This window comes from Oncorhynchus tshawytscha, linkage group LG06 (assembly GCF_018296145.1).
Source record: "Oncorhynchus tshawytscha isolate Ot180627B linkage group LG06, Otsh_v2.0, whole genome shotgun sequence".
Classification (NCBI taxonomy): Eukaryota; Metazoa; Chordata; class Actinopteri; order Salmoniformes; family Salmonidae; genus Oncorhynchus; species Oncorhynchus tshawytscha.
The window spans coordinates 54,529,133-54,555,372 of record NC_056434.1 but is presented as its reverse complement, the minus strand read 5'-3'; the positions used below and the strand labels follow the sequence as shown (position 1 = coordinate 54,555,372).

The window sequence follows — 26,240 nt, the reverse complement described above, 5'->3', positions numbered from 1 at the left end:
AACAAGATCCTCAGCAATCTACACAAAATTCCCCATAATTACAAAGTGAAAACAGGTTTTAAGAAATACCTTATTTAAGATTTCAGAAACTATGCTATGAGACTCGAAATTGAGCTCAGGTGTATTCTGTTTCCATTGATCATCCTTGAGATGTTTCTGCAACTTGATTGGAGTCCACATGTGGTAATTTGGAAAGGTACATGCCTGTCTATATAAGGTCCCACAGCTGACAGTGCATGTCAGAGTAAAAACCAAGCCAGTAGAGCTCCAAGACAGGATGGTGTCAAGGTAAAGATCTGGGAAAGGGTACCGAAAAATGTCCTTAAAACAGTGGCCTCCATCATTCTTAAATGAAATAAGTTTGGAACCACCAATACTTTTCCAAGAGCTGGCCGCCTGGCCAAACTGAGCAATCAGGTCAGAAGTGCCTTGGTCAGGGAGGTGACCAAGAACCCAATGGTCACCCTGACAGAGCTCTAGAGTTCCTTTGTGGAGATAAGGGAACCTTCCAGAAGGACAACCATCTCTGCAGCACTCTACCAATCAGACCTAAATGGTAGACTGGCCAGACGGAAGCCACTCCTCTGTAAAAGGCACATGACAGTCTGTTGAGTTTGCCAAAAGGCACCTAAAGACTTTCAGACCATGAAAACAAGATTCTCCGGTCTGATGAAACCAAGATTGAACACTTTGGCCTGAGTGCCAAACGACACAACTGGAGGAAACCTAGCACTATCCCTACAATGAAGCATTGTGATGGTAGCATCATGCTGTGGGGATGTTTTTCAGAGGCAGGGACTGGGGTACTAGTCAGGATCAAGGGAAAGATGAATGGAGCAAAGTACAGATTCTTGAAAACCTGCGCCAGAGAGCTCAGGACCTCAGAATGGGGCGAAGATTCATCTTCCAACAGGACAATGACCCTAAGCACATAGCCAAACCAATGCAGTGGCTTCAGGACAAGTCTCTGAATGTCCTTGAGTGACCCAGCCAGAACCCGGACATGAACGCTACCGAACATCAATGGAGAGACCTGAAAATAGCTGTGCAGCGATGCTCCCCATCCAACCTGACAGAGCTTGAGAGGATCTGCAGAGAAGAATATCTGATGCACTTGCTAATAAACTCGCTCACCGAGTCAGCGTATACATCAATGTTATTGTCTGAGGCTATCCGGAACATATCCCAGTCAACATGATTGAAGCAATCTTGGAGCGTGGAATATGATTGGTCAGACCAGCGTTGTATTGACCTGAATGCAGGCGTTTCCCATTTTAGATCATGTCTATAGGCTGGGAACAACAAAATGGAGTCATTGGGGGGGTTATACACGGCTGTGACTATAATCGAAGAGAATTCTCTTGGAAGATAATGCGGTCGGCATTTGATTGTAAGGAATTCTAGGTCGGGTGAACAAAAGGACTTGAGTTCCTGTATGTTGTTGTGATTATATCATGAGTCGTTTATCATAAGGCATACACGCCTGCCCTTCTTCTTACCAGAGAGATGTTTGTTTCTGTCGGCGCGATGCGTGAAGAAACCGAGTGGCTGTACCGACTCTGACAACATTATCCCGAGTGAGCCATGTTTCCATGAAACAGAGAACGTTACAATCTCTGATGTCCCTCTGGAAGGCAACTCGTGCCCTAATTTCGTCCACCTTGTTATCTAGAGATTGGACATTGGCGAGTAAAATGCTCGGAAGTGGTGGATGGTGTGCTCGCCTTCTGAGTCTGACCAGTAGGCCGCTCTGTCTGCCTCTCCTGTGGTGACTGCGCTGTTTTGGGAAGGCCTCTGGGATAAGATCGCATGTCCAGGGTGGAGGTCTGCTTCGGGAAAGACGTATTCCTGGTCGTAAGTTGACATCTCTTTTATTTCCAATAGTTCTTCCCAGCTGTATGTAATAACACTTGAGATTTTCTGGGCTAACAATGTCAGAAATAATGTAAACAAGATGCTGTGTTTTATTTACAGTAGTGATGGACAGCTGGTGGGTTTTTAAAAACAGGTTTTCAAACAGTTGTAGCCCGATTAGCAGGACAATAGACTCTTTATGGCTACTGTAGGTGTGAACATCCCCCTACTGGCAATGTATTCGATGCTTAAGTACTCTGAAGTGTTACATTTATAACTCAAAACAGCAGTAAAGTATTTCTTCATCAACATCTTTATGCTTTTGTTAATAAAATAATGATAAGAACTCTTTCAAAATGCTGATGTTTATTTAGCTATGGATTCATAATGAATCACTATGAGAATAAATATCTCTGAATTACAGAAATATTGGAACAAAGTTTTTTTTCCTTTTTTTTCTTAGGGGTGGATCAGCCATCAGTCAGCAAACCATTGCCAGCGGTCATCAGCTAACCTTCAGCTCGGAAAGCTCTCGCCAGTTCGAACAACGTGACTCTAACCAAAGCATAACGGACCTATTATTTTAATCCCTGGATTCCTACCGCAAACTGAACATTTTCATCTGGATCTTCACAACTAGCTAACGGCAATCCCGGATGACTACTCCTGGCTAGCGTTTCCATCCCAGAGCAAGTACCAATTAGCTTGAAGCTAGCCCAGCCAGGGCTCCTGTGCTACCACCGAAGCATACTCCTGGGCTACAATATCCGGACCCCTTCTACAGCCGGTACGGGGCATGGAACCCCGCAGATCCCCTACGACTGGAATAGCAACATAATCTGCCCGAGAACTCCAACAGGCCCCTCAGGCGCGACGCCCGCTGAAGGCCCATTATGCTAACCAGCTAGGCCTGCTAGCTACCTAGAGCTACTTGGAACCCTACTAATTCCACGACTGGTCTATCGACATCACCGCATGAAGAGGTAAAAACAGAACTACCCCCATCGCGACGTCCCCCAAAGGTTAACATTCTAGTCCCTGCTATCTGCTTGCTTGCCTGCCCCGGCCTGCTAACTGCTAGCTTGCCTGCCCCGGCCTGCTAGCTTGCCTTGCCTGCCCCGGCCTGCTAACTGCTAGCTTGCCTGCCCCGGCCTGCTAGCTTGCCTGCCCCGGCCTGCTAACTGCTAGCTTGCCTGCCCCGGCCTGCTAACTGCTAGCTTGCCTGCCCCGGCCTGCTAACTGCTAGCTTGCCTGCCCCGGCCTGCTAACTGCTAGCTTGCCTGCCCCGGCCTGCTAACTGCTAGCTTGCCTGCCCCGGCCTGCTAACTGCTAAGCTTGCCTGCTAGCTTGCCGGCCTGCTAACTGCTAGCTTGCCTGCCCCGGCCTGCTAACTGCTAGCTTGCCTGCCCCGGCCTGCTAACTGCTAGCTTGCCTGCCCCGGCCTGCTAACTGCTAGCTTGCCTGCCCCGGCCTGCTAACTGCTAGCTTGCCTGCCCGGTCTGTAACTGCTAGCTTGCCTGCCCGGTCTGTAACTGCTAGCCCCTGCTAACAGCTTGCTTGCTAACCCGGCTTGCTAACTGCTAGCTTTTTTAGCCCCGGCCTACTAACAGTTTGCTTGTTAGCATCGGCCTGCTAACAGTCTGAATCGCCGTGTCCCCAGCCAGCCCAACCACTCATATGTTCACTTGTTTACGCATGCCTCTCTCTAATATCAATAGGCCTCATCCATTACTGTCCTGGTTAGTGATTACTGTCTTATTTCACTGTAGACCCTCTAGCCCTGCTCAATATGCCTTAACCAACCATGTTGTTCCACCTCCAACATGTGCGATGACATCACCTGGTTTAAACGTCTCTAGAGACTATATCTCTCTCATCATTACTCAATGCCTAGGTTTACCTCCAATGTACTCACATCCTACCGTACCTTTGTCTGTACACTATGCCTTGAATCTATGCTATCGTGCCCAGAAACCTGCTCCTTTTACTCTCTGTTCCGAACGTGCTAGACGGCCAGTTTGTGTAGCATTTAGCCGTACCCTTATCCTACTTCTCCTCTGTTCCTCTGGTGATGTGGAGGTTAATCCAGGTCCTGCAGTGCCTAGCTCCACTCCCACCCCCCAAGTGCTCTCATTTGTTGACTTCTGTAAACGTAAAAGCCTTGGTTTCATGCATGTTAACATTAGAAGCCTACTCCCTAAGTTTGTTTTACTCACTGCTTTAGCACACTCTGCCAACCCAGATGTCTTAGCCGTGTCTGAATCCTGGCTTAGGAAAACCACCAAAAACCCTGAAATCTCCATCGCTAACTATAACTTTTTCCGCAAAGATAGAACTGTCAAAGGGGGTGGTGTTGCAATCTACTGCAAAGATAGATAGTAATACAGAACTCTGCAGGCCTAGTCTGTACCCAAACAATTTGAGCTTCTACTTCTAAAAATTCACCTTTCCAGAAACAAGTCTCTCACTGTTGCCGCTTGCTATAAACCTCCCTCTGCCCCCAGCTGTGCCCTCGATACCATATGTGAATTGATTGCCCCCCATCTATCTTCTGAGTTCGTGCTACTAGGTGACCTAAACTGGGACATGCTTAACACCCCGCCCATCCTACAATCTAAGCTTGATGCCCTAAATCTCACACAAATTATCAATGAACCTACCAGGTACAACCCCAAATCAGTAAACACGGGCACCCTCATAGATGTGATCCTAACTAACTAACTCCAAATACACCTCTGCTGTTTTCAATCAAGATCTCAGCGATCACTGCCTCATTGCCTGCGACCAAACGACCACCCCTCATCACTGTCAAACACTCCCTGAAACACTTCTGGGAGCAGGCCTTTCTAATTGACCTGGCCGGGGTATCCTGGAATGACATTGACCTCATCCCGTCAGTAGATGATGCCTGGCTATTCTTTAAAAGTGCCTTCCTCACCATCTTAAATAAGCATGCACCTCTCAAAAAATGTAGAACCAGGAATAAATATAGTCCTTGGTTCACTCCAGACCTGTCTGCCCTTGACCAGCACAAAAACATCCTGTGGCGTTCTGCATTAGCATCGAATAGCCCCCGTGATATGCAACTTTTCAGGGAAGTTAGGAACAAATATACACAGGCAGTTAGAAAAGCTAAAGCAAGCTTTTTCAAACAGAAATTTGCATCCTGTAGTACTAACTCAAAAAGGTTCTGGGACACTAAAGTCCATGGAGAATAAGAGCACCTCCTCCCAACTGCCCACTGCTCTGAGGCTAGGAAACACTGTCACCACCGATAAATCCACTATAATTGAGAATTTCAATAAGTATTTTTCTACGGCTGGCCATGCTTTCCACATGGCTACGGCTACCCCAACCCCGGTCAACTGCCCGGCACCCTCCACAGCACCCCGCCAAAAGCCCCCACCATTTCTCCTTTACCCAAATCCAGATACCTGATGTTCTAAAAGAGCTGCAAAATCTGGACCCCTACAAATCAGCCGGGCTAGACAATATGGACCCCCTCTTTCTAAAATTATCTGCCGAAATTGTTGCAACCCCTATTACTAGCCTGTTCAACCTGTCTTTCGTATTGTCTGAGATTCCCAAAGATTGGAAAGCTGCTGCGGTCATCCCCCTCTTCAAAGGAGGTGACACTCTAGACCCAAACTGCTACAGACCTATATCTATCCTGCCCTGCCTTTAAGGTTTTCGAAAGCCAAGTTAACAAACAGATTACTGACCATTTCGAATCCCACCATACCTTCTCCGCTATGCAATCTGGTTTCAGAGCTGGTCATGGGTGCACCTCAGCCATGCTCAAGGTTCTAAACATCATAACCGCCATCAATAAGAGACATTACTGTGCAGCCGTATTCATCGACCTGGCCAAGGCTTTTGACTCTGTCAATCACAACATTCTTATTGGCAGACTCGACAGCCTTGGTTTCTCAAACAATTGCCTCGCCTGGTTTACCAACTACTTCTCTGATAGAGTTCAGTGTGTCAAATCGGAGGGCCTGTTGTCCGGACCTCTGACAGTCTCTATGGGTGTGCCACAGGGTTCAATTCTCGGGCCGACTCTCTTTTCAGTATACATCAATGATGTTGCTCTTGCTGCTGGTGACTCTCTGATCCACCTCTACGCAGACGACACCATTCTGTAGACTTCTGGCCCCTCCTTGGACACTGTGTTAACTAACTTCCAGACGAGCTTCAATGCCATACAACTCTCCTTCCGTGGCCTTCAACTGCTCTTAAAACGCAAGTAAAACTAAATGCATGCTATTCAATCGATCACTGCCCGCACCTGCTCGCCTGTCCAGCATCACTACTCTGGACAGCTCTGAATACGTGGACAACTACACATACCTGGGTGTCTGGTTAGACTGCAAACTCTCCTTCCAGACTCACATTAAGCACCAAAATTAAATCTAGAATTGGCTTCCTATATCGCAACATACTTGTTCTCGCTTCATACTTGTCGCCAAACCCACTGGCTACAGGTTATCTACAAGTCTCTGCTAGGTAAAGCCCTGCCTTATCTCAGCTCACTGGTCACCATAGCAGCACCCACTCATAGCACGCGCTTCAGCAGGTATATCTCACTGGTCACCCCCAAAGCCAATTCTTCCTTTGGTCGTCTTTCCTTCCAGTTCTCTGCTGCCCATGACTGGAACGAATTGCAAAAATCTCTGAAGCTGGAGACTCATATCTCCCTCAGTAGCTTTAAGCACCAGCTGTCAGAGCAGCTTACAGATCACTGCACCTGTACATAGCCCACCTGTAAACAGTCCATTTATCTACCTACCTCATCCCCATACAGGTATTTATTTATTTAGTTCCTTTGCACCCCAGTATCTCTACCTGCACATTCATCTTCTGCCGATCTACCATTCCCATGTTTAATTGCTATATTGTAATTACTTTGCCACCATAGCCAATTTATTTCCTTAACTTACCTCATTTGCACTCACTGTATATAGACTTTTTCTTTTCCTTTCTTCTACTGTATTATTGACTGTATGTTCTGTTTATTTTTCCTGTGTAACTCTGTGTTGTTGTATGTGTCGAATTGCTACGCTTTATCTTGGCCAGGTCGCAGTTGCAAATGAGAACTTGTTCTCAACTAGCCTACCTGGTTAAATAAAGGTGAAATAATAAAATTTGCCTTCACATAATATACATTAGTGCAACACATTCAGCAGAAAATAGCTTAATTTTCATCAGATGACAACAGAAGTGCTATGATATTTATTTTGAAAATGCAGAATTCTGCGTAAATGTGATCCCTGGGTACGAGTACTCCTACTATTTTCTATTTCTATTTGTAAAATGTCTTACTTTTTTAGTAAGCATTTCACAGTAAAGTCTACACCTGCACATTTGAGTACTGTAATGAGAGCATTACAAGAATTTCGCTACACCCGTAATAACATCTGCTAAACTTGTGTATGTGACAAATACAATTTGATTTGAGTGTGAGAGTATGTGCAGGCAAACTCACTGATGCATGGGTGCCCTGTGATACTGCCCAGTGACAAGTGCCATTCCTCTGCAAACTAGGAATCAGTCAGCTACTGGTGAGCGATAAAATAGCACAGCTGATTGTGATACCCTTTACTTTCCTCTGCTTTTATGGAAGAGACCAACCAACCTACAACCATTTTAATGAAGGGGACAAACTGCCCTCTGGTGATGCTCTACGATATTACAGACAGTCATTCACAAAACTCAGTCCACCATTCATATTCACACTGACAATCACTATTCAATATGCATCTATTAATACATGGCTGAAAAGTCAACCAATCGCTACACAAGAGGAGAAAGCCTTAGTCAGCAAAACAGAAACAACCTTATCTGGTAATTTAAAAAAATAAGGAAATCAAAGAAGTGCGTAGGTGAGGTCGGTCCACTCCTTAACTGCATCCCAAATGGCACCCTTTACCCTATATAGTACACTATTTTTAACATAGCCCTATGGGCCCTGGTCAAAAGTAGTGCACTGTGTAGGGAATAGGGTGCCATTTGGAATGTAACCCTTGTCCCCCGGAGGCAGTAAAGTGCTAATGCAGTTATAACTCATTCATAATATATTACTTACCAACAAGCATCAAATAACAAAACAGACCCATTGTCTCTCTGTGTACCCAGCTAGGAATTCAAAAAGTATTGAATCAATCCTAGGGGCATTCACAAGGTTCACTGCAAGTGCATTGAGAACATCTTCAGTGAGAACAGAGACAATTTTGTAAAATGTTGGTCTCTGACATCCCCTAGGGCTAAAGTGAAAAAGACTGATCCAAAAACAGCACAGACAGACTTAAGAACACTTTCAGGATGAGAGAATCTCTAACTCTGAATCCCAAATCAACCATTAAACCCTAACGCCCAGACACTTGTGTAGATTTCCGAGGATTGGATGTCTAAGTAATATGGTGGTAGCTCCATCTTGCCCTTGATAGTCCAAGTGGAATTGTTGCCATTTTACAGATTCCTATCCAATCCTCTCAGATCTACACCAGTGCTTAGGGGGTAAGGACTAGGAGGTTCATTCGGGGTTATGTACCATGCCTTGTGGCCAGGCCTGGTGTAGCAGGATCCCAAGGGTTAATAGACTAAACGTGCTGTTGAAGACCACATTGTGTCCATTGCCAGTGCTCTGTGTGTGTGTGTGCGCGTGTGTCTGTATGCCCTTTACGGACTAACCGTGCTGTGGAACACCACACTGTGTCCATTGCCTGTGCTCTCCATGTGTGTGGCCAGGTTAAGGCAGATAGCCCGGTGTCTGATGGCGTCCATGGTTTGGGCATCGAAGAAGTCATGGGGCCTCGCTGGTGGGAGAGGAGACACTGGGATGAGAGCAGAGAGAGTCTGGGATGAGAGGTGAGGAGACACCATGTAGACTGCAGTGAGACCAGGCCAGCACCAACACTACCGTCTCCTCACGAAGATGATTACTATGAAACAATGTGAAATAGGACAACTTGCTGAATGGAATTGCTGCTTTTTTACTGTATTACTACTATGAGCTGAACATATTATTCTAGAGAGCAGGGATATTGTTGAGAGAGAATGTGTTGGCTGACTGGCTGAAAATTAATCAAGGGCATTTTCATGTCAAAAGATATTTAGAAAAGTGTTGTCTGTCCTACTCTCACATTTCTCTCTCTCCTGACAAAGAGCCAGACACCATCCAAACTTCCTCCCAAGTGCTGTCCCGAGTGAGAAGTAATATTTTGACCCATCTTGACTTTATACGGCCCTTTATCAATCTTTCTAGACGAGTCTAGACGAGCTCAAAAATTCAAGCTGAAGGAGGTGCCTGAAGTAACAAACCATTCCAACCCCTGTCTGTCTGGAAACCTGTCTGTCTGTCTGGAAACCTGTCTGTCTGTCTGGAAACCTGTCTGTCTGTCTGTCTGGAAACCTGTCTGTCTGTCTGTCTGGAAACCTGTCTGTCTGTCTGTCTGGAAACCTGTCTGTCTGTCTGTCTGGAAACCTGTCTGTCTGTCTGTCTGGAAACCTGTCTGTCTGTCTGTCTATACAGTGCCTTCAGAAAGTATTCACTTACTCCACATTTAATTTAGTTGTTTCAGCCTGAATTCAAAATGGATTAAAAATAATGATAAATCTCACCCATCTACATACAATACCCTATAATGACAACATGACAAATAATGTTTTTAGAAAGATTTGCTAATTTATACAGAAATATTTAATTTACACAATTATTCCCACCCCTGAATCAATATTTTTGTAGAAGCGCCATTACAGCTTTGAGTCGTCTTTGGTATGTCTATCAGATTTTCTTTCATTTTTCCTTGCAGAATTTCTCAAACTCTGATAAGTTTGATGGGGAGTGATGGAGAACAGCAATCTTCAAGTATTTCACAGATTCCCAATGGGACTTAAGTCTGGGCATTGGCTGGGCCACTCAAGGACTTTCAAATTATTTTTCTGAAGCCATTTCAGCATTGCTTTGGCTGTATGCTTGGGGTCATTGTCCTGTTGGAATGTAAATCTTCACCCCAGTCTAAGGTTGATTGCACTGTGAATCAGGTTCCATCCAGGATTTACCTTTACTTGGCTCCATTCATTGTTCCCTCTATCCTTACCAGTCTCCCAGTCCCTGCCACTGAAAAGCATCTCCACAGCATGATGCTGCCACCCCCATGCTTCACGGTAGAGATGGTGATGAGCTGTGCCTGGTTCTCTCTAGACGTAGCGCATTGCACTCAGGTAAAATACTTACATTTTTGCCCCATCAGACCACGAATATTTTGCCATATGATCCGAGTCTTTCACGTGCCTATTGCAAACATGCATTTTTCTTAGGTGTGGCTTCTCTCTGGCCACACTCCCATAAAGCCCAGATTGGTGAAGTGCTGTCGAGACTGATTTCCTTCTGGCAGGTTCTCCCATCTTAGTCAAGGAACTCTGTAGTTCTGTCAGAGTGGTCATTGAGACATTGGGTTCTTGGTCACCTCCCTGACCAAGGTCCTTCTTGCCCGGTTGCTCAGTTCTGTCAGACGGCAACCTCTACACAGAGTCTGGGTAGTTTCATATTTGTTCCATTTCCCAATGATGGAGACAACTGTGCTCTTGGAAACTTTCAACACTCTAGAAATTGTTTTTAGACCCTTCCCCAGATACAGTGGGGCAAAAAAGTATTTAGTCAGCCACCAATTGTGCAAGTTCTCCCACTTAAAAATATGAGAGAGGCCTGTAATTTTCATCATAGGTACACTTCAATTATGACATAAAATTAGAAAAAAAATACAGAAAATCACATTGTAGGATTTTTTATGAATTCATTTGCAAATTATGGTGGAAAATAAGTATTTGGTCACCTACAAACAAGCAAGATTTCTGGCTCTCACAGACCTTCTTTAAGAGGATCCTCTGTCCTCCACTCGTTGCCTGTTATCAGTATAAAAGACCTGTCCACAACCTCAAACAGTCACACTCCAAACTCCACTATGGCCAAGACCAAAGAGCTGTCAAAGTACACCAGAAACAAAATTGTAGACCTGCACCAGGCTGTGAAGACTGAATCTGCAACAGGTAAGCAGCTTGGTTTGAAGAAATCAACTGTGGGAGCAATTATTAGGAAATGGAAGACATACAAGACCACTGATAATCTCCCTCGATCTGGGGCTCCACACAAGATCTCACCCCATGGGGTCAAAATGATCACAAAAATCCCAGAACCACACGGGGGGACCTAGTGAATGACCTGCAGAGAGCTGAGACCAAAGTAACAAAGCCTACCATCACTAACACATTACGCTGCCAGGGACTCAAATCCTGCAGTGCCAGACGTGTCCCCCTGTTTAAGCCAGTACATGTCCAGGCCCGTCTGAAGTTTGCTAGAGAGCATTTGGATGATCCAGAAGAAGATTGGGAGAATGTCATATGGTCAGATGAAACCAAAATATAACTTTTTGGTAAAAACTCAACTCGTCGTGTTTGGAGGACAAAGAATGCTGAGTTGCATCCAAAGAACACCATACCTACTGTGAAGCATGGGTGTGGAAACATCATGCTTTGGGGCTGTTTTTCTGCAAAGGGACCAGGACGACTGATCCGTGTAAAGGAAAGAATGAATGTGGCCATGTATCGTGAGATTTTGAGTGAAAACCTCCTTCCATCAGCAAGGGCATTGAAGATGAAACGTGGCTGGGTCTTTCAGCATGACAATGATCCCAAACACACCGCCCGGGCAACGAAGGAGTGGCTTCGTAAGAAGCATTTCAAGGTCCTGGAGTGGCCTAGCCAGTCTCCAGATCTCAACCCCATAGAAAATCTTTGGGGGGAGTTGAAAGTCTGTGTTGCCCAGCAACAGCCCCAAAACACCACTGCTCTAGAGGAGATCTGCATGGAGGAATGGGCCAAAATACCAGCAACAGTGTGTGAAAACCTTGTGAAGACTTACAGAAAACATTTGACCTCTGTCATTGCCAACAAAGGGTATATAACAAAGTATTGAGATAAACTTTTGTTATTGACCAAATACTTATTTTCCACCATAATTTGCAAATAAATTCATTAAATATCCTACAATGTGATTTTCTGGATTTTTTTTCTCATTTTGTCTGAGCCCACCAGCCTGACCACTCTGCCTAACCCTGACCCTGCTTGCGGTCTGGTACTCTTGCCCCACCTCTGGTTTTACTTACCACTGTCTGCCTGACCTGTCAATCGCCTGCCCCTGTTGAAACATGGTTCGACGTGGTCTGCATCTGGGTCTTACCTTCATACCTAATAGGGACCTTATATAGACAGGTGTGTTTCTTTATAAATCATGTCTAAACAATTAATTGGCCACAGGTGGACTCCAATCAAGTTGGAGTGACATTTCAAGGATGATCAAAGGAAGTTGGATGCACCTTTGCTCAATTTGGAGGGTCGGAGCAAAGGGGTGTGAATACAAATTTCTGTATTTAATTTTCAATACATTTGCAAAAAATTCTAAAAACATGTTTTCACTTTGTCATTATGGAGTATTGTGTGTAGATGGGTGAGAAAAACACATTTCTTTGGCTAACCTGTACCCACACACATTGACTCGGTACCAGTACCTCATGTATATAGCCTCATTACTAACCTGTACCCCCACACATTGACTCGGTACCAGTACCCCATGTATATAGCCTCATTACTAACCTGTACCCCCACACATTGACTCGGTACCAATACCCCATGTATATAGCCTCATTACTAACCTGTACCCCAACACATTGACTCGATACCGGTACCCCATGTATATAGCCTCATTACTAACCTGTACCCCAACACATTGAGTCTGTACCGGTACCTCATGTATATAGCCTCATTACTAACCTGTACCCCCACACATTGACTCGGTACCGGTACTCCATGTATATAGCCTCGTTATTGTTATTTTCGTTTTGTTACTGTTTTATATTTTTTCTTAAAACCTGCTTTGTTGGTTAAGGGCATGTCAGTAAACATTTCACAGTAAGTTCTAGACCTGTTGTATTTGGCGCATTTGAATCCATTTTGAATTCAGGCTGTAACAACAACATGTGGAATAAATTAAGGGGTATGAATGCTTTCTGAAGGCACTTTATGTGTGTATGTGCAGTCCAATTCTAACCTCTCTTCCCAGAGGACTAAAAGCAGGCTAAAACATCTCTTTTAGTTTTAATGACACACACACACAGAAACCACTTGCACACACAGCAACTACTCACACACACTAATAAATAAATAAGTCCACTGCTATTCCTTAATAAAGTTTACCATGTATTCTCCTTCAATAAAATAGATCAAATATAAAGTAGGCTATAACTAGTTATAGAAAATGCACATGAAGGCATATAGTAGTAAAACATTTTCCAGAACACAAACACACACTGTAGTGGGTACATACGTAGGGAACGCCTGCGTTTGTTCATCAGGATTCGTTTCTTTCTCTTATTAAGCCCAGCCTTAGAGGGTGACTCCTCCTTCATTCTGCCCTGACTGGACAGCTTAGAGGAGCTCTGCTGGCTGAAGTGGGTGGGAACATGGCGCGCTAGCCCCCCCTGGGACGCGAAACTGGCATTGCAGCCCCCGACCACACACTACAGTGGGAGAGAGAGGAAGAGAGAAAGAGAGTGAGAGCAAGGGTCAGTGACAAGCAGGTCACCATTCAGTAAACAACCTGACCACCATCTGGTAACAATGCTACAATTTCTGCAGGGATCGCATGCATATACAAAAAAATATATGCACTTACTGTACTCTGGATAAAAGTGTCTGGAATATATGATTAAATTACCTTGAAGGGTTTGTCTCCGCTGTGTGTCAGCATGTGTCTCTGGAGCCAGCTCTGACTGGTGGAAGGGGTGTTGTACACCTTACAGCCCTTCCACAGACACACAAACACCTGGAGGAAGAGTGTGAGAAAGTGAGAAAGAGAGAGCGAGATGGCATGAGCAAGAGAGTTGAGAGAGAGGAGACAGAGAAGAGAGACAGAGATAGAAAAGAGTTGGATATGGTGGCGAGATAAAGATCAGACAAGCAAAAACTATTTTAGAAGAAGTCGCTTCTCCAGACAGCTGTTTGCGGGCTAACAAGTGGGTCTAAAGAGGAATACAGAGAGGGAGAGTGATCCCACAGAGACACACAAAGCTTAAATACTTGTAGCCTTACAGAACAGCCTGTATTACCCTGGTTCTACCCACCCCTCCTCTTTGTCCATCGACATGCATGCCCCTGATGTGTTCAGCCAGGTCAGGGCTGCAGGTGAAGCAGAGGCCACACTGGTCCCAACAACAGGTATAGCCAACCGCCTGGCCCTTGGTAGTGGAGTGGCACTGGGCGGCACTGCCCTGTCCATTCATCATGGCTGGGGTGGAACGCCCGCTGGATACCGTGCTCTCCATGTCCATTAGGGTGCTGCTGACACTGAGAGAGAGTAAGAGAATGAGAAAAATAGTGATTGAGAGGTTAAAGAGATGTTACAATTAACCACTGTAGCAAACTGACCAGAGCAAAACAGTCCAGCAGTTCTGGTCTCCATCTCTATATTATCTCGGTCTTTAGACTGTGATCCACTCCTAAGAATTAAGAGTGCAAAAGAAGTAGACATCTGTATTCTATACATGACAGTAAAGAACAGGTGTGTAAAGATTGACAGTAGGGTGGAGCATTGTTTCTAATAGAACAGATTGCCTGTGTGTGTGTGGGTGTGTACTCAAAGCTGTACATGCACCTGCTGCAGCGGTTGATTTGACACACATGCCATTTCTGGGAGTCTTAGACATGCATTATGGTCAGGGCATAACATGAACACCCGCCACCCACCAAATGCGGCTAAATGTAGGTATTGTCTGTTAAGAAACTTTATTTCACAAACTGGGCTGGTGGTCAATTTTTAGGGTTCTACAGTGCGAGCATTACAATGATAAAAATAAAATAAAGTAAAAAGTAAAGTATGAGTTATGATCAAGTATGAGCACATGTGCAATATGTGATTTATAGCAGAAAAATATAAAAATACTGCATATCTACTGTTTTGTTTCATACCTACTAATCACACAAAGAAATATTTATCATGCCTGGCTGGGGAGCAGTGCGCACTGAGTTAAGTGCTGATACTGATAGATTAATTTTTAGAGGTGCATTGCACAGGCCTAAAAGTTAGTCTAAATGACTTGAAATTCTTCAAAGTGAGACTTTGTCCTCATGTTTCTTGGTTATTTACAATGTTTTGTTCACAAGCTCGGTTGTTTCTCAATGTTAGTTTGAGTCTGATGCTTCAACTGATAAATTACTGCTACTACTCGTTAGAGCCAAAATCTCACTCACTCACACACACAATAGGACTGCCCCATAACCCACGGTAATCTCCCGCCCTTAAAGGGGAAGCTAAACATTTGTGACTCGTTTCAGGACCCAAGGCATATGTCGCCTGTCACTACTCCACAGGAGAGCCATTTGAATGTAAAAAATAATAAATTGTTGGCAAAAGCGTGTTTAAAACTTTCATGTGCCTTAATAACAAACTTGTATGCTATCTGTAAATACAAATATTTTTTATTTATTACAAGCCTAGTTGGTTTAGCCACAGAAAAAGTCAGCATCCTTCCCGCTAGCCATGATTGGCTGAGAAAATGAGTGGGCTGGACATGCCGAGAGATGAGTTCGGACTGGTCTGCCATGGAGCATGCTTCTGTCTATTTGAACTGATCAGTATGTGTAGGGTAATCTATTCTAACACGGCATGTTTTGAAAGATATTGTAACATAGACTCTGGGAGTTGAGAAGCAGGTGCAGGTGGTAAGTTTAATATAACAAAGAACATGGAATAATACAACATAGGAGTAGCATCTTGACATGAAACAATACTGCCTGGGGAAAGAACCTAAGGGAGTGCCAGATAAAGGGGAGGCAATTAGTAATGTAATGGAATCCAGGTTGTGCCTCATGATGAAGCGCAGGTGCGCATAATGATTGATGCCAGGTGAGCGTAATGATGGTTTCCAGGACAGGTGGTTAGTAAACCTGCGACGTCGAACACCGGAGGGGAGGAGCAGGAGTAGATGTGACAGATATCGCATAGTAGATCTGCATAAGTGCTGCTCTCCACTTTCTGGAGGACCCCGTTTTGAAATCAGTGGAGTTAGAGTATGATAGCTAAGGAGATGGATTACATCTTCAAACTAAGGGCAACCATGGCATCCGTGACAGAGAGGTAGAAGCGTCCATCCATGTATACGGGGGTATGATAGTGTAGCTAGCTACATTTTCAGATATTACACATTTCTAATTGTGTCAGAAAGTTGTTTTCATTTCAAGTTAAAGCATACTGTTAGCTAGCTAGTTAACGTTAGCTGGCTGACTCAATAGTTAACGTTATGTGTATGATCTGTGTAGTAATATTATTTGTATCTCAGAGCCATTTGCTTTGCTAGTTATAGCCTAATGTTAGCTAGCAAACATTGAACCTGGTTGGTTAGCTACCTGTAGATTCATGGTGGGTAATAACATCATGAGTTGGGTTTATGGTTCATTGTTTAGCTAGCTAGCGACATATCTTAACAAAAGACTCCACTATGCAAGTAACTATTTCAATAAAATTTTCATGTCACTGCAACAACTGTTGATAGACGTAGCTGGTACATTTGCTCTGGCTATCTACTCCGATTTCAGAGCACTCTCGTCTGAGTGACACATTTACGAACGCTCAACACCCGTTGAATGTGGCCGGTGTCAGTAAACGTTGGGAAAAATGTTACTGTATAAATTTTCAATAATTAAATTGTTGCCAGCAGCACAGTTGCAGTTACCAACGCTCTGGATAACATAAAAACATTCTAACCAGCTCTGCTATGGCAAGTAAAATGGTCAGAGTGAGCTGTTCTCTCATTTGCATCTGGAAGTAGCTAGCAAACTAGCCAACGTCAGCCAGTTAGCTTGGGTACTTGACTGCTGTTGTTAGGTCAGCTAGCTAACGTATGATCTGTGAAGTAATATTACTAATATCTCAGATCCATTTGTTTTGCTAGTTAGCTAGCTAACATTGAACCTGGTTGGTTATCTACCTGCATATTCATACAGGGTAGTAACGTCATGAGTTGGGATTATGGTTAATTGTTTAGCTAGCTAGCTACATGTCTTAACAAAAGACTCAACTATGCAAGTAACCATTTCAATAGAATATTAATGGATGTCACTGCAACAACTGCTGATAGACATAGCTGGTATATTCGAGAGAGGATTAACTGACGAATTTACGAACGGTCAACACCCGTTGAATATGGCCGGTGTCAGTAAACATTAGCAAAAAAAAGCTTAATAAAATTGTTTCCAGAAGCACAGTTGCAGTCACCAACGCTCTGGATAACATAAAAAACAGCCTAACCAGCTCTGCTAGGGCAAGTAAATTGGTTAGTTTTTTTTTGTCTCATCTGATATTTTGGTTAAAAGATTCAGGTCACAAAAAATGTAATAAAATTGAACAACATAGCCTACCACATTACTTCTTGTTTCAGAAACATTACAAAGCATGGTCATTCGCAGTGGTGTAGTGGTGCCTAGAGAAGTGAGTATACCCTAATTTTGCCAATTAGAGTACACCCAGGGAAGAAAAGGCGCCCTGTGTGAAACATTCTATGAGCAACAGTGACACACAAGCTGAATGATAAATCCCATATTGGTTTTTCACAGTCAGGCCAACTCAAGCTGTACTGTGCAAGTAGGCTAATAGTGGGCCTACTATTGAAACAGAAATGAGACAGTCATAAATTCACAGGTTTCAGATATATTTTTTCCCCCGGGTTTTCGCTCTCAATGTCATGCTTTCTTAATAGAACAACAAAAACATTTGATTTCTAAGTCCATAACAATGCTTAAACCACACCAGGAGACCTCTTGAGGTCTAGGAATAATCATTTTAGGTTTTTGTGTGCAGTTACCCTTTAATTCAAGTGCACAGGCACCTAGCACTGTTTGGTTATCATGTTTCTGTAGAGATTGCAAAACAAATGGCCACTGGATTGATGCAGACAATTATGATATTAATCTGCCAGGTAGACAAAGGCTTCTTTGTAGCTAGTTAACATTAAAATAAGAAGGTTTTTGGGAAAGCCTTTCCATCTACTAGAAGACAGCTAGGTCTATCATTAGCATACCTATATTTTTCCTGTTCCTTAAATCGTTTGAAACTAATACATTTTACTTCATATTATGAGTCATGTCTTACCTTGCTTCAAAGTAGCCTATAGCCAAAATCACCACCATAGAAACAGTTATTTTAAAAGACTTCCTCATATTTATTTATTTTTATTTAACCATGATTTAAGACTTCCTCATATGCATTCTCCTCTTCTATTGTTTTTTCTCTCCAACTTTTTTTCATTGTCTAGCACCCAAAGGCATTATCCTAGTCATATTAGCACCCCATGATAGTTGTTGCATTTTTAGATCTCCCCTCTTTCAACATTGCTAATGGATATTTCCAAACATATCAAGACGTTTTGATGACAGCTTTTTTCCATCTACGTAACATTGCAAAAATCAGAAACTTTCTGTCCAAAATTGATGCAGAAAAATGTATCCATGGTTTTGTTACTTCTAGGTTACTGCAATGCTCTACTTTTCCTGACTAGAACCACAAAATTTGATCATATTACTCCAGTGCTTGCCTCCCTACACTGGCTTCCTGTTAAGGCAAGGGCTGATTTCAAGGTTTTACTGCTAACCTATAAAGCATTACATGGGCTTGTTCCTCCCTATCTTTCTGATTTGGTCCTGCCGTACATAACTACACGTATGCTACGGTCACAAGACGCAGGCCTCCTAATTGTCCCTAGAATTTCTAAGCAAACAGCTGGAGGCAGGGCTTTCTCCTATAGAGCTCAATTTTTATGGAATGGTCTGCCTACCCATGTGAGAGACGCAGGCTCGGTCTCAACCTTTAAGTCTTTATTGAAGACTAATCTCTTCAGTAGGTCCTATGATTGAGTGTAGTCTGGCCCAGGAGTGTGAAGGTGAACGGAAAGGCTCTGGCGCAACGAACCGCCCTTGCCGTCTCTACCTGGCCGGTTCCCCTCTCTCCACTGGGATTCTCTGCCTCTAACCATTTTAGAGGGGCTGAGTAACTGGCTTACTGGTGCTCTTTCATGTCGTCCCTAGGAGGGGTGCTGGAGTGTGCGCCTCTTGTGTTGAGTCACTGACGTGATCTTCCTGTCTGGGTTGGCACCCCCCCTTGGGTTGAGCCGTGGCGGAGATCTTTGAGGGCTATACTCGGCCTTGTCTCAGGATGGTAAGTTGGTGGTTGAAGATATCCCTCTAGTGGTGTGGGGGCTGTGCTTTGGCAAAGTGGGTGGGGTTATATCATTCCTGTTTGGCACTGTCTGGGGGTATCATCTGATGGGGCCACAGTGTCTCCTGGCACCTCCTGTCTCAGCCTCCAGTATTTATGCTGCAGTAGTTTGTGTGTCGGGGGCTAGGGTCAGTTCGTTATATCTGGAGTACTTCTCCTGTCTTATCCGGTGTCCTGTGTGAATGTAAGTATGCTCTCTAATTCTCTCTTTCTTTCTCTCTCTCTGAAGACCTGAGCCCTAGGACAATGCCTCGGGACTAACTGGCATGATGACTCCTTGCTGTCCCCAGTCCACCTGGCCGTGCTGTTGCTCCAGTTGCAACTGTTCTGCCTGCGGCTATGGAACCCTGACCTGTTCACTGGACGTGCTACCTGTCCCAGAACTGCTGTTTTTAACTCTCTAGAGACAGCAGGAGCGGTAGAGATAGGCTATGAAACACCAACTGACATTTACTCCTGAGGTGCTGATCTGTTGCACCTTCTGTGATTATTATTATTTGACCATGCTGGTCATTTATGAACATTTGAACATCTTGGCCATGTTCTGTTATAATTCCTCTCTAGGTTTCTTCCTAGGTTTTGGCCTATCTAGGGAGTTTTTCCTAGCCACCGTGCTTCTACACCTGCATTGCTTGCCATTTGGGGTTTTAGGCTGGGTTTCTATACAGCACTTTGAGATATCAGCTGATATAAGAAGGGCTATATTTTTGCGGGTCCTGTCTGGTCCAGCGACGGTGGGTTTGTGCCCATAGGTGACGTTGTTGCTGGTGATGTCTGGTGAGGACCTGTCTTACAACAAGGCCTACAAGCCCTCAGTCCAGCCTCTCTCAGCCTATTGCGGACAGTCTGAGCACTGATGGAGGGATTGTGCATTCCTGGTGTAACTCGGGCAGTTGCTGTTGCCATCCTGTACCTGTCCCGTAGGTGTGATGTTCGGATATACCGATCATCCGCAGGTGTTACATGTGGTCTGCCACTGCGAGGACGATCAGCTCTCCATCCTGTCTCCCTGTAACGCTGTCTTAGGCGTCTCACAGTACAGATATTGCAATTTATTGCCCTGGCCACATCTGCAGTCCTCATGCCTCCTTGCAGCATGCCCAAGGCACGTTCACGCAGGGATCCTGGGCATCTTTCTTTTAGTATTTTTCAGTCAGTAGAAAGGCCTCTTTAGTGTCCTAAATGTTCATAACTGTGACCTTATTTGCCTACCGTCTGTAAGCTGTTCGTGTCTTAACGACCATTCCACAGGTGCATGTTCATTAATTGTTTATGGTTCATTGAACAAGCATGGGAAACAGTGTTTAACCTTTTGCATGTAGGGGGCAGTATTTTCGTTTTTTGGATAAACAACGTACCCATTTGAGACTGCCCATTTCTCAGCCCCAGAAAATAGAATATGCATATAATTGTCAGATTAGGATAGAAAACACTCTAAAGTTTCCAAAACTATAAAAATATTGTCTGTGAGTATAACAGAACTGATATTGCAGGCGAAAGCCTGAGGAAAATCCAATCAGGAAGTGCCTCTTATTTTGAAACCTCTCTGTTCCTATGCATGCCTATCCTCCATTTAAAGGGATATCAACCAGATTCCCTTTTCTATGGCTTCCCTACGGTGTCAGTCTTTTGACATAGTTTCAGGCTTTTATTTTGAAAAGTGAGCGTGAAGGATCACATTGCGTAAGTGGATAGGTGGGGGCTCTCAGTGTGAGTTTTGCGCAATTGAGTAAAGCGGCCATTGTTTCTCCCGCTGTTATTGAAAAAGCTACACACTCGGTTGATATATTATCGAATATACACTGCTCAAAAAAATAAAGGGAACACTTAAACAATACAATATAACTCCAAGTCAATCACACTTCTGTGAAATCAAACTGTCCACTTAGGAAGCAACACTGACAATACATTTCACATGCTGTTGTGCAAATGGAATAGACAACAGGTGGAAATTATAGGCAATTAGCAAGACACCCCCAATAAAGGAGTGGTTCTGCAGGTGGGGACCACAGACCACTTCTCAGTTCCTATGCTTCCTGGCTGATATTTTGGTCACTTTTGAATGCTGGCGGTGCTTTCACTCTAGTGGTAGCATGAGACGGAGTCTACAACCCACACAAGTGGCTCAGGTAGCACAGATCATCCAGGATGGCACATCAATGCGAGCTGTGGCAAGAAGGTTTGCTGTGTCTGTCAGCGTAGTGTCCAGAGCATGAAGGCGCTACCAGGAGACAGGCCAGTACATCAGGAGACGTGGAGGAGGCTGTAGGAGGGCAACAACCCAGCAGCAGGACCGCTACCTCCGCCTTTGTGCAAGGAGGAGCAGGAGGAGCACTGATAGAGCCCTGCAAAATGAATTCCAGCAGGCCACAAATGTGCATGTGTCTGCTCAAACGGTCAGAAACAGACTCCATGAGGGAGGTATGAGGGCCCGACGTCCACAGGTGGGGGTTGTGCTTACAGCCCAACACCGTGCAGGAGGTTTGGCATTTGCCACAGAACACCAATATTGGCAAATCCACCACTGGCGCCCTGTGCTCTTCACAGATGAAAGCAGGTTCACACTGAGCACGTGACAGAGTCTGGAGACGCCGTGGAGAACGTTCTGCTGCCTGCAACATCCTCCAGCATGACCGGCTTGGCAGTGGGTCAGTCATGGTGTGGGGTGGCATTTCTTTGGGGGGCCGCACAGCCCTCCATGTGCGGGCCAGAGGTAGCCTGACTGCCACTAGGTACCGAGATGAGATCCTCAGACCCCTTGTGAGACCATTTGCTGGTGCGGTTGGCCCTGGGTTCCTCCTAATGCAAGACAATGCTAGACCTCATGTGGCTGGAGTGTGTCAGCAGTTCCTGCAAGAGGAAGGCATTGATACTATGGACTGGCCCGCCCGTTCCCCAGACCTGAATCCAATTGAGCACATCTGGGACATCATGTCTCGCTCCATCCACCAACGCCACGTTGCACCACAGACTGTCCAGGAGTTGGCGGATGCTTTAGTCCAGGTCTGGGAGGAGATCCTTAAGGAGACCATCCGCCACCTCATCAGGAGCATGCCCAGGTGTTGTAGGGTGGTCATACAGGCACGTGGAGGCCACACACACTACTGAGCCTCATTTGGACTTGTTTTAAGGACATTACATCAAAGTTGGATCAGCCTGTAGTGTGGTTTTCCACTTTAATTTTGAGTGTGACTCCAAATCCAGACCTCCATGGGTTGATAAATTATCAATGGAAATCAAATTTGTGTGTGATTTTGTTGTCAGCACATTCAACTATGTAAAGAAAAAAGTATTTAATAAGAATATTTCATTCATTCAGATCTAGGATGTGTTATTTTAGTGTTCCCTTTATTTTTTTGAGCAGTGTATATTTTAAAAACAACTTGAGGATTGATTATAAAAAACGTTTGACATGTTTCTGTGGACGTTATGGATATTATTTGGAATATACGTCTGCGTTGTCGTGACTGCTCTTTCCTGTGGATTTCTGAACAAAATGTTAAACAGACGTTGGTATTTTGGGTAAAAAAAAAAATCTTTATGGAACAAAAGGAACATTTGTTGTGTAACTGGGAGTCTCGTGATTGAAAACATCCGAAGATCAAAGGTAAACTATTTTTTTTATTGCTTTTCGTGACCTAGCTACTTAATGCTTAGTGTACATAATGTTATGTTATCGATAAATTTACACAAACACTTGGATTGCTTTAGCTGTAAAGCATAATGTAAAGCATAATTTCAAAATCTGAGATGACAGGTGGATTAACAAAAGGCTAAACTGTGTTTTGCAATATTGCACTTGTGATTTCATGAATATGAATATGTTTTTGTAATATTATTTGACTGTGGCGCTATGCTATTCAGCGGTTGCTGATGACAATTATCCCGGTACCGGGATGGGTAGCGTCAAGAAATTAAACCCTTCACAATAAAGATCTGTGAAGTTATTTGGATTTTTACGAACTGATTTTTTTGTGCAATTTAGGGGAAATGGAATTCTAAGCATCACTCCAGTCAGAAGAGGCTCTGCAAAGGTTTGTTTCAATTCATTTGCTAAGGCATCACGCTAGTGTTCCAGCTCAGCCAAAATTCTTTGGCCATTTTTCAGCCTTGGGTGAATTTTGACTTGTTCTATTGTCCAGCCTGAAGCATGACTACTTTAACTTGGTGGAGAAGCGTATGGGGTGCAGCCTAAAGCTCTGATGTGTAGGGCTAATGATTTGAAGCAGATCAGTGATTGTGTCAAGCAGCAGACTGGCAGCGACGGGGATCGCATCATGACGAAGCCCCTGGGAAGGAGTGCTGTTTTGGTTGCTCTGGGTGTTGTCTACTAGAGGGCTGGGGTTCAAGTCCTTAAGCTTCGATCACACCGGCAGCGTCATTGCATTTTGGAACACCAGAATTACATTAATTTCCAATGAAACGCTGCTTTTGCTTTGCGACATTGTGTTGCAGTGCATTCGGTGAGGTGCATATGTTGGATTTATTGAACGAATGCGTCAAACTATGTGTAGACGGCTTGACAGAAATGGTAGCAGAAGGTGAATGTTGAACTTTTGTTGCATACATATCCAGATGATGCTGCATACTATTTTGCGCAATGACGCTGTTGATGTGTTCAAAGCGTTATTTCATCTCCTGAAGTTGTTTTCACCTTTCGGCTCTTTTTTACGTGTGTGTTTGTATAGCCGGATGTATAACTCGATTCAGTCAAAGTAGAAAGATTGAAGGACTCCCAGCTAGATGGAGATGCGCTCACCCACATATTCTGGTAAGTGAAGTTTTGGGGCTTTAAAAAAATAATTGCTCCCCCTTGTGTGAACTACCGCTAATACCGTATATCCCGGCAAGATGACACAGGCACTGTATGAAGGTATGGAAATCTGGATAAGACCCAACACTACAGGACAGACCTGATGAAGATCACCACTCAGGCAGAAAACCTCAGCAGCCTTAATCACAAAATGGCACGCACACACACCAAACAGCACTTAAGAGGATCCTAAGAGGGGCCCAGCCAATAAATATAATGTATTAATAATCATATCAAATAAATCCAATGAATTTAAAAGAGTAATATTCCTTCTCCCCTTATCTATTTTCCTGCCTCCTTGTCTTCTATGTGGTGATGTAAAAAACGTTACTAGTGATGGGAATTTCAAGTATTTTCAGTCTGCATTTGCAATATCCTTCAAGCCAGCGCCAATCAGCTCTGGGCTGAGACTGACATTAAAAGGTAATACAGTTTGATAGTTATAAACTGGTCTGTCTCTGCCTTGGGCCTCAAAATCCGCACCCGAATGAAGCCTGCATAACCTATTTTGGTTCACAAATCATTTCTAAGTACTTTTCTTTAGCACAAGATGTGACATGGGAGAGAGGGCACTGGATACAATGTACTGGATCATGAATGCGCCAGCATATTCGCAGAAAAACTTTTCTTATAGTATTCGTGGTCGCACATTCACTCAATATGATTAGGGTTCTAGCTGAGTGTGAAATCAAAACATATGGCGATGTTTGTCTAGACATCTTAGAAGAACCAACCTGTCCTCTGAATCCATCCGGCTGAGTGGCTCTCCGTCCGAGGATGACATTTCTACACTGGCTCTCCTCTTGTCCCCAACCGCAAGCTCCCCGCCTCCTGTGTTTGTTTTCTCTTCCGCAGACTCCGGGGCATCCTCACTGGTGGCTTTGCCTTTCACGCAACTCAGTATAACAGGCAACTGGCGCTCTTCTCTCGGCTCTTCTGGTTTAATTTCTATTTCATTTACCGTATCGTCAAAAACATTATCACTGGTATCAACATCGTCCTCCGGGCCCAGGCTATCTTCCTCTGATTTGGCAAGTTGGCATCCCACCACCACGTCATCATTCGTGTCCCTTGTTGCTGCTGCGACTGTTGTTGTTGCCACTGTCACCACCACTACCGCTTCCGCAGCCGCTACCGCTCCGACAGCCACGGCCTCCTCCTCTGCAGCAGGTTTCGCATCCCCTACTTCTCCGTCTTGCACGCACTCCGCAACCGCTTCCGCAATTTTCAGCGGTGCATCTACACAGCTATCACCCGCCTCATCTTTCACTGCTTCTGGATCTTGCTGCTTTTCCTTTTCGGTCTTTTCTGTAAGCATTTTGCTGTTTTCCTCGCTCAATACGGGAGTCTCCAACTCAGAAGCATCGGTAGCCATGTTTGCAGAACACCAATGGCTACGTTCACGATTTCCACAGCTATTGCTGTACTGCCCATCGTCATTTGTCGCACGACTGGCCTGGTGTACACATTGGACAGAAGCGTAGGGGGCGGGGATAAATAGTGACGTCATATTTTCGCTCCTTGACAAATCACGTGTGCGAGAAATCACAACGGGTTTGCAAGGCTGCCTGCAGATATTTGAGATTGAACGGATAGGTCAATCGCCGATACATTGCACAATTGTATCTCAGTTGCAAATGTTTATAATCACGGGTCTAAAAACGGGTAGCAGTACGCCAATCCAGAGCTGTTTTATCTGTGACCACACGGGGGAGCCATTGCTCTAATTTTAAACCTTCCGTTCTAGGGTTTCCTTTGAACTTCACCTTACTATACCAGTGACATTCCATTGTTATATGTCTAGTGCAAAAACAACAAACATCTCATTTAAAATCTTATGGAAGCACATGCAGATTGTGATCACTTTTAAGACCTTCATAATGGTCTCCTGTACCAGCTTTACCTCTTAGGCCACAACTTCAGCGTTGGTTTGAGATCCATTCAGTTGTTTATGGATCATCCAAGATCACCTGTGCCTGAGTTTCTTATTGTTCTCCAAGCAACTGGAAAGTTAATAAAACAAAAACACTATCTGTGTGTAAAGGACATCACGCTGCTTGTTTAGCGAGGACCACTTCCTCCCGATTCGCCCTTACCCGGCGTGAACTTGGGACCTCTGCACAACCACATTACTACTGTACACAAGCTTCTTAGCTACCACGCCACCTCAAAAGCTAGCTAACGAGGCAATGCAAGAGGGACACTTAAGGCTGAGAAGGAAGTTTCCAACATCCCCATGTGCTACATGTGCGT

The 26,240-nt window shown here is 44.3% G+C and overlaps 1 protein-coding gene across 4 annotated transcripts in view; it reads right to left on the bottom strand.

Moving 5' to 3' along the window:
- The window catches only part of LOC112232339 (zinc finger protein aebp2), a 57,997-nt gene extending 32,551 nt beyond the window's left edge, over positions 1-25,446 (bottom strand). Inside the window, exons 1-5 of one of the 4 annotated variants that reach the window (XM_024399322.1) lie at positions 24,722-25,446; positions 14,016-14,253; positions 13,625-13,732; positions 13,235-13,427; positions 8,545-8,669 (exon numbers count right to left, since the gene is read on the bottom strand). In XM_024399322.1, coding sequence (XP_024255090.1) covers positions 8,545-8,669; positions 13,235-13,427; positions 13,625-13,732; positions 14,016-14,253; positions 24,722-25,362 — 1,305 coding nt within the window. In that variant the 5' untranslated portion in view covers positions 25,363-25,446. Of the gene's footprint in view, positions 1-8,544; positions 8,688-13,234; positions 13,428-13,624; positions 13,733-14,015; positions 14,254-24,721 lie in introns of all 4 variants that reach the window. The other 3 variants (XM_024399320.1, XM_024399323.1, XM_024399321.2) reach the window with 3 other exon arrangements.
- Positions 25,447-26,240: the final 794 nt, after the last annotated feature.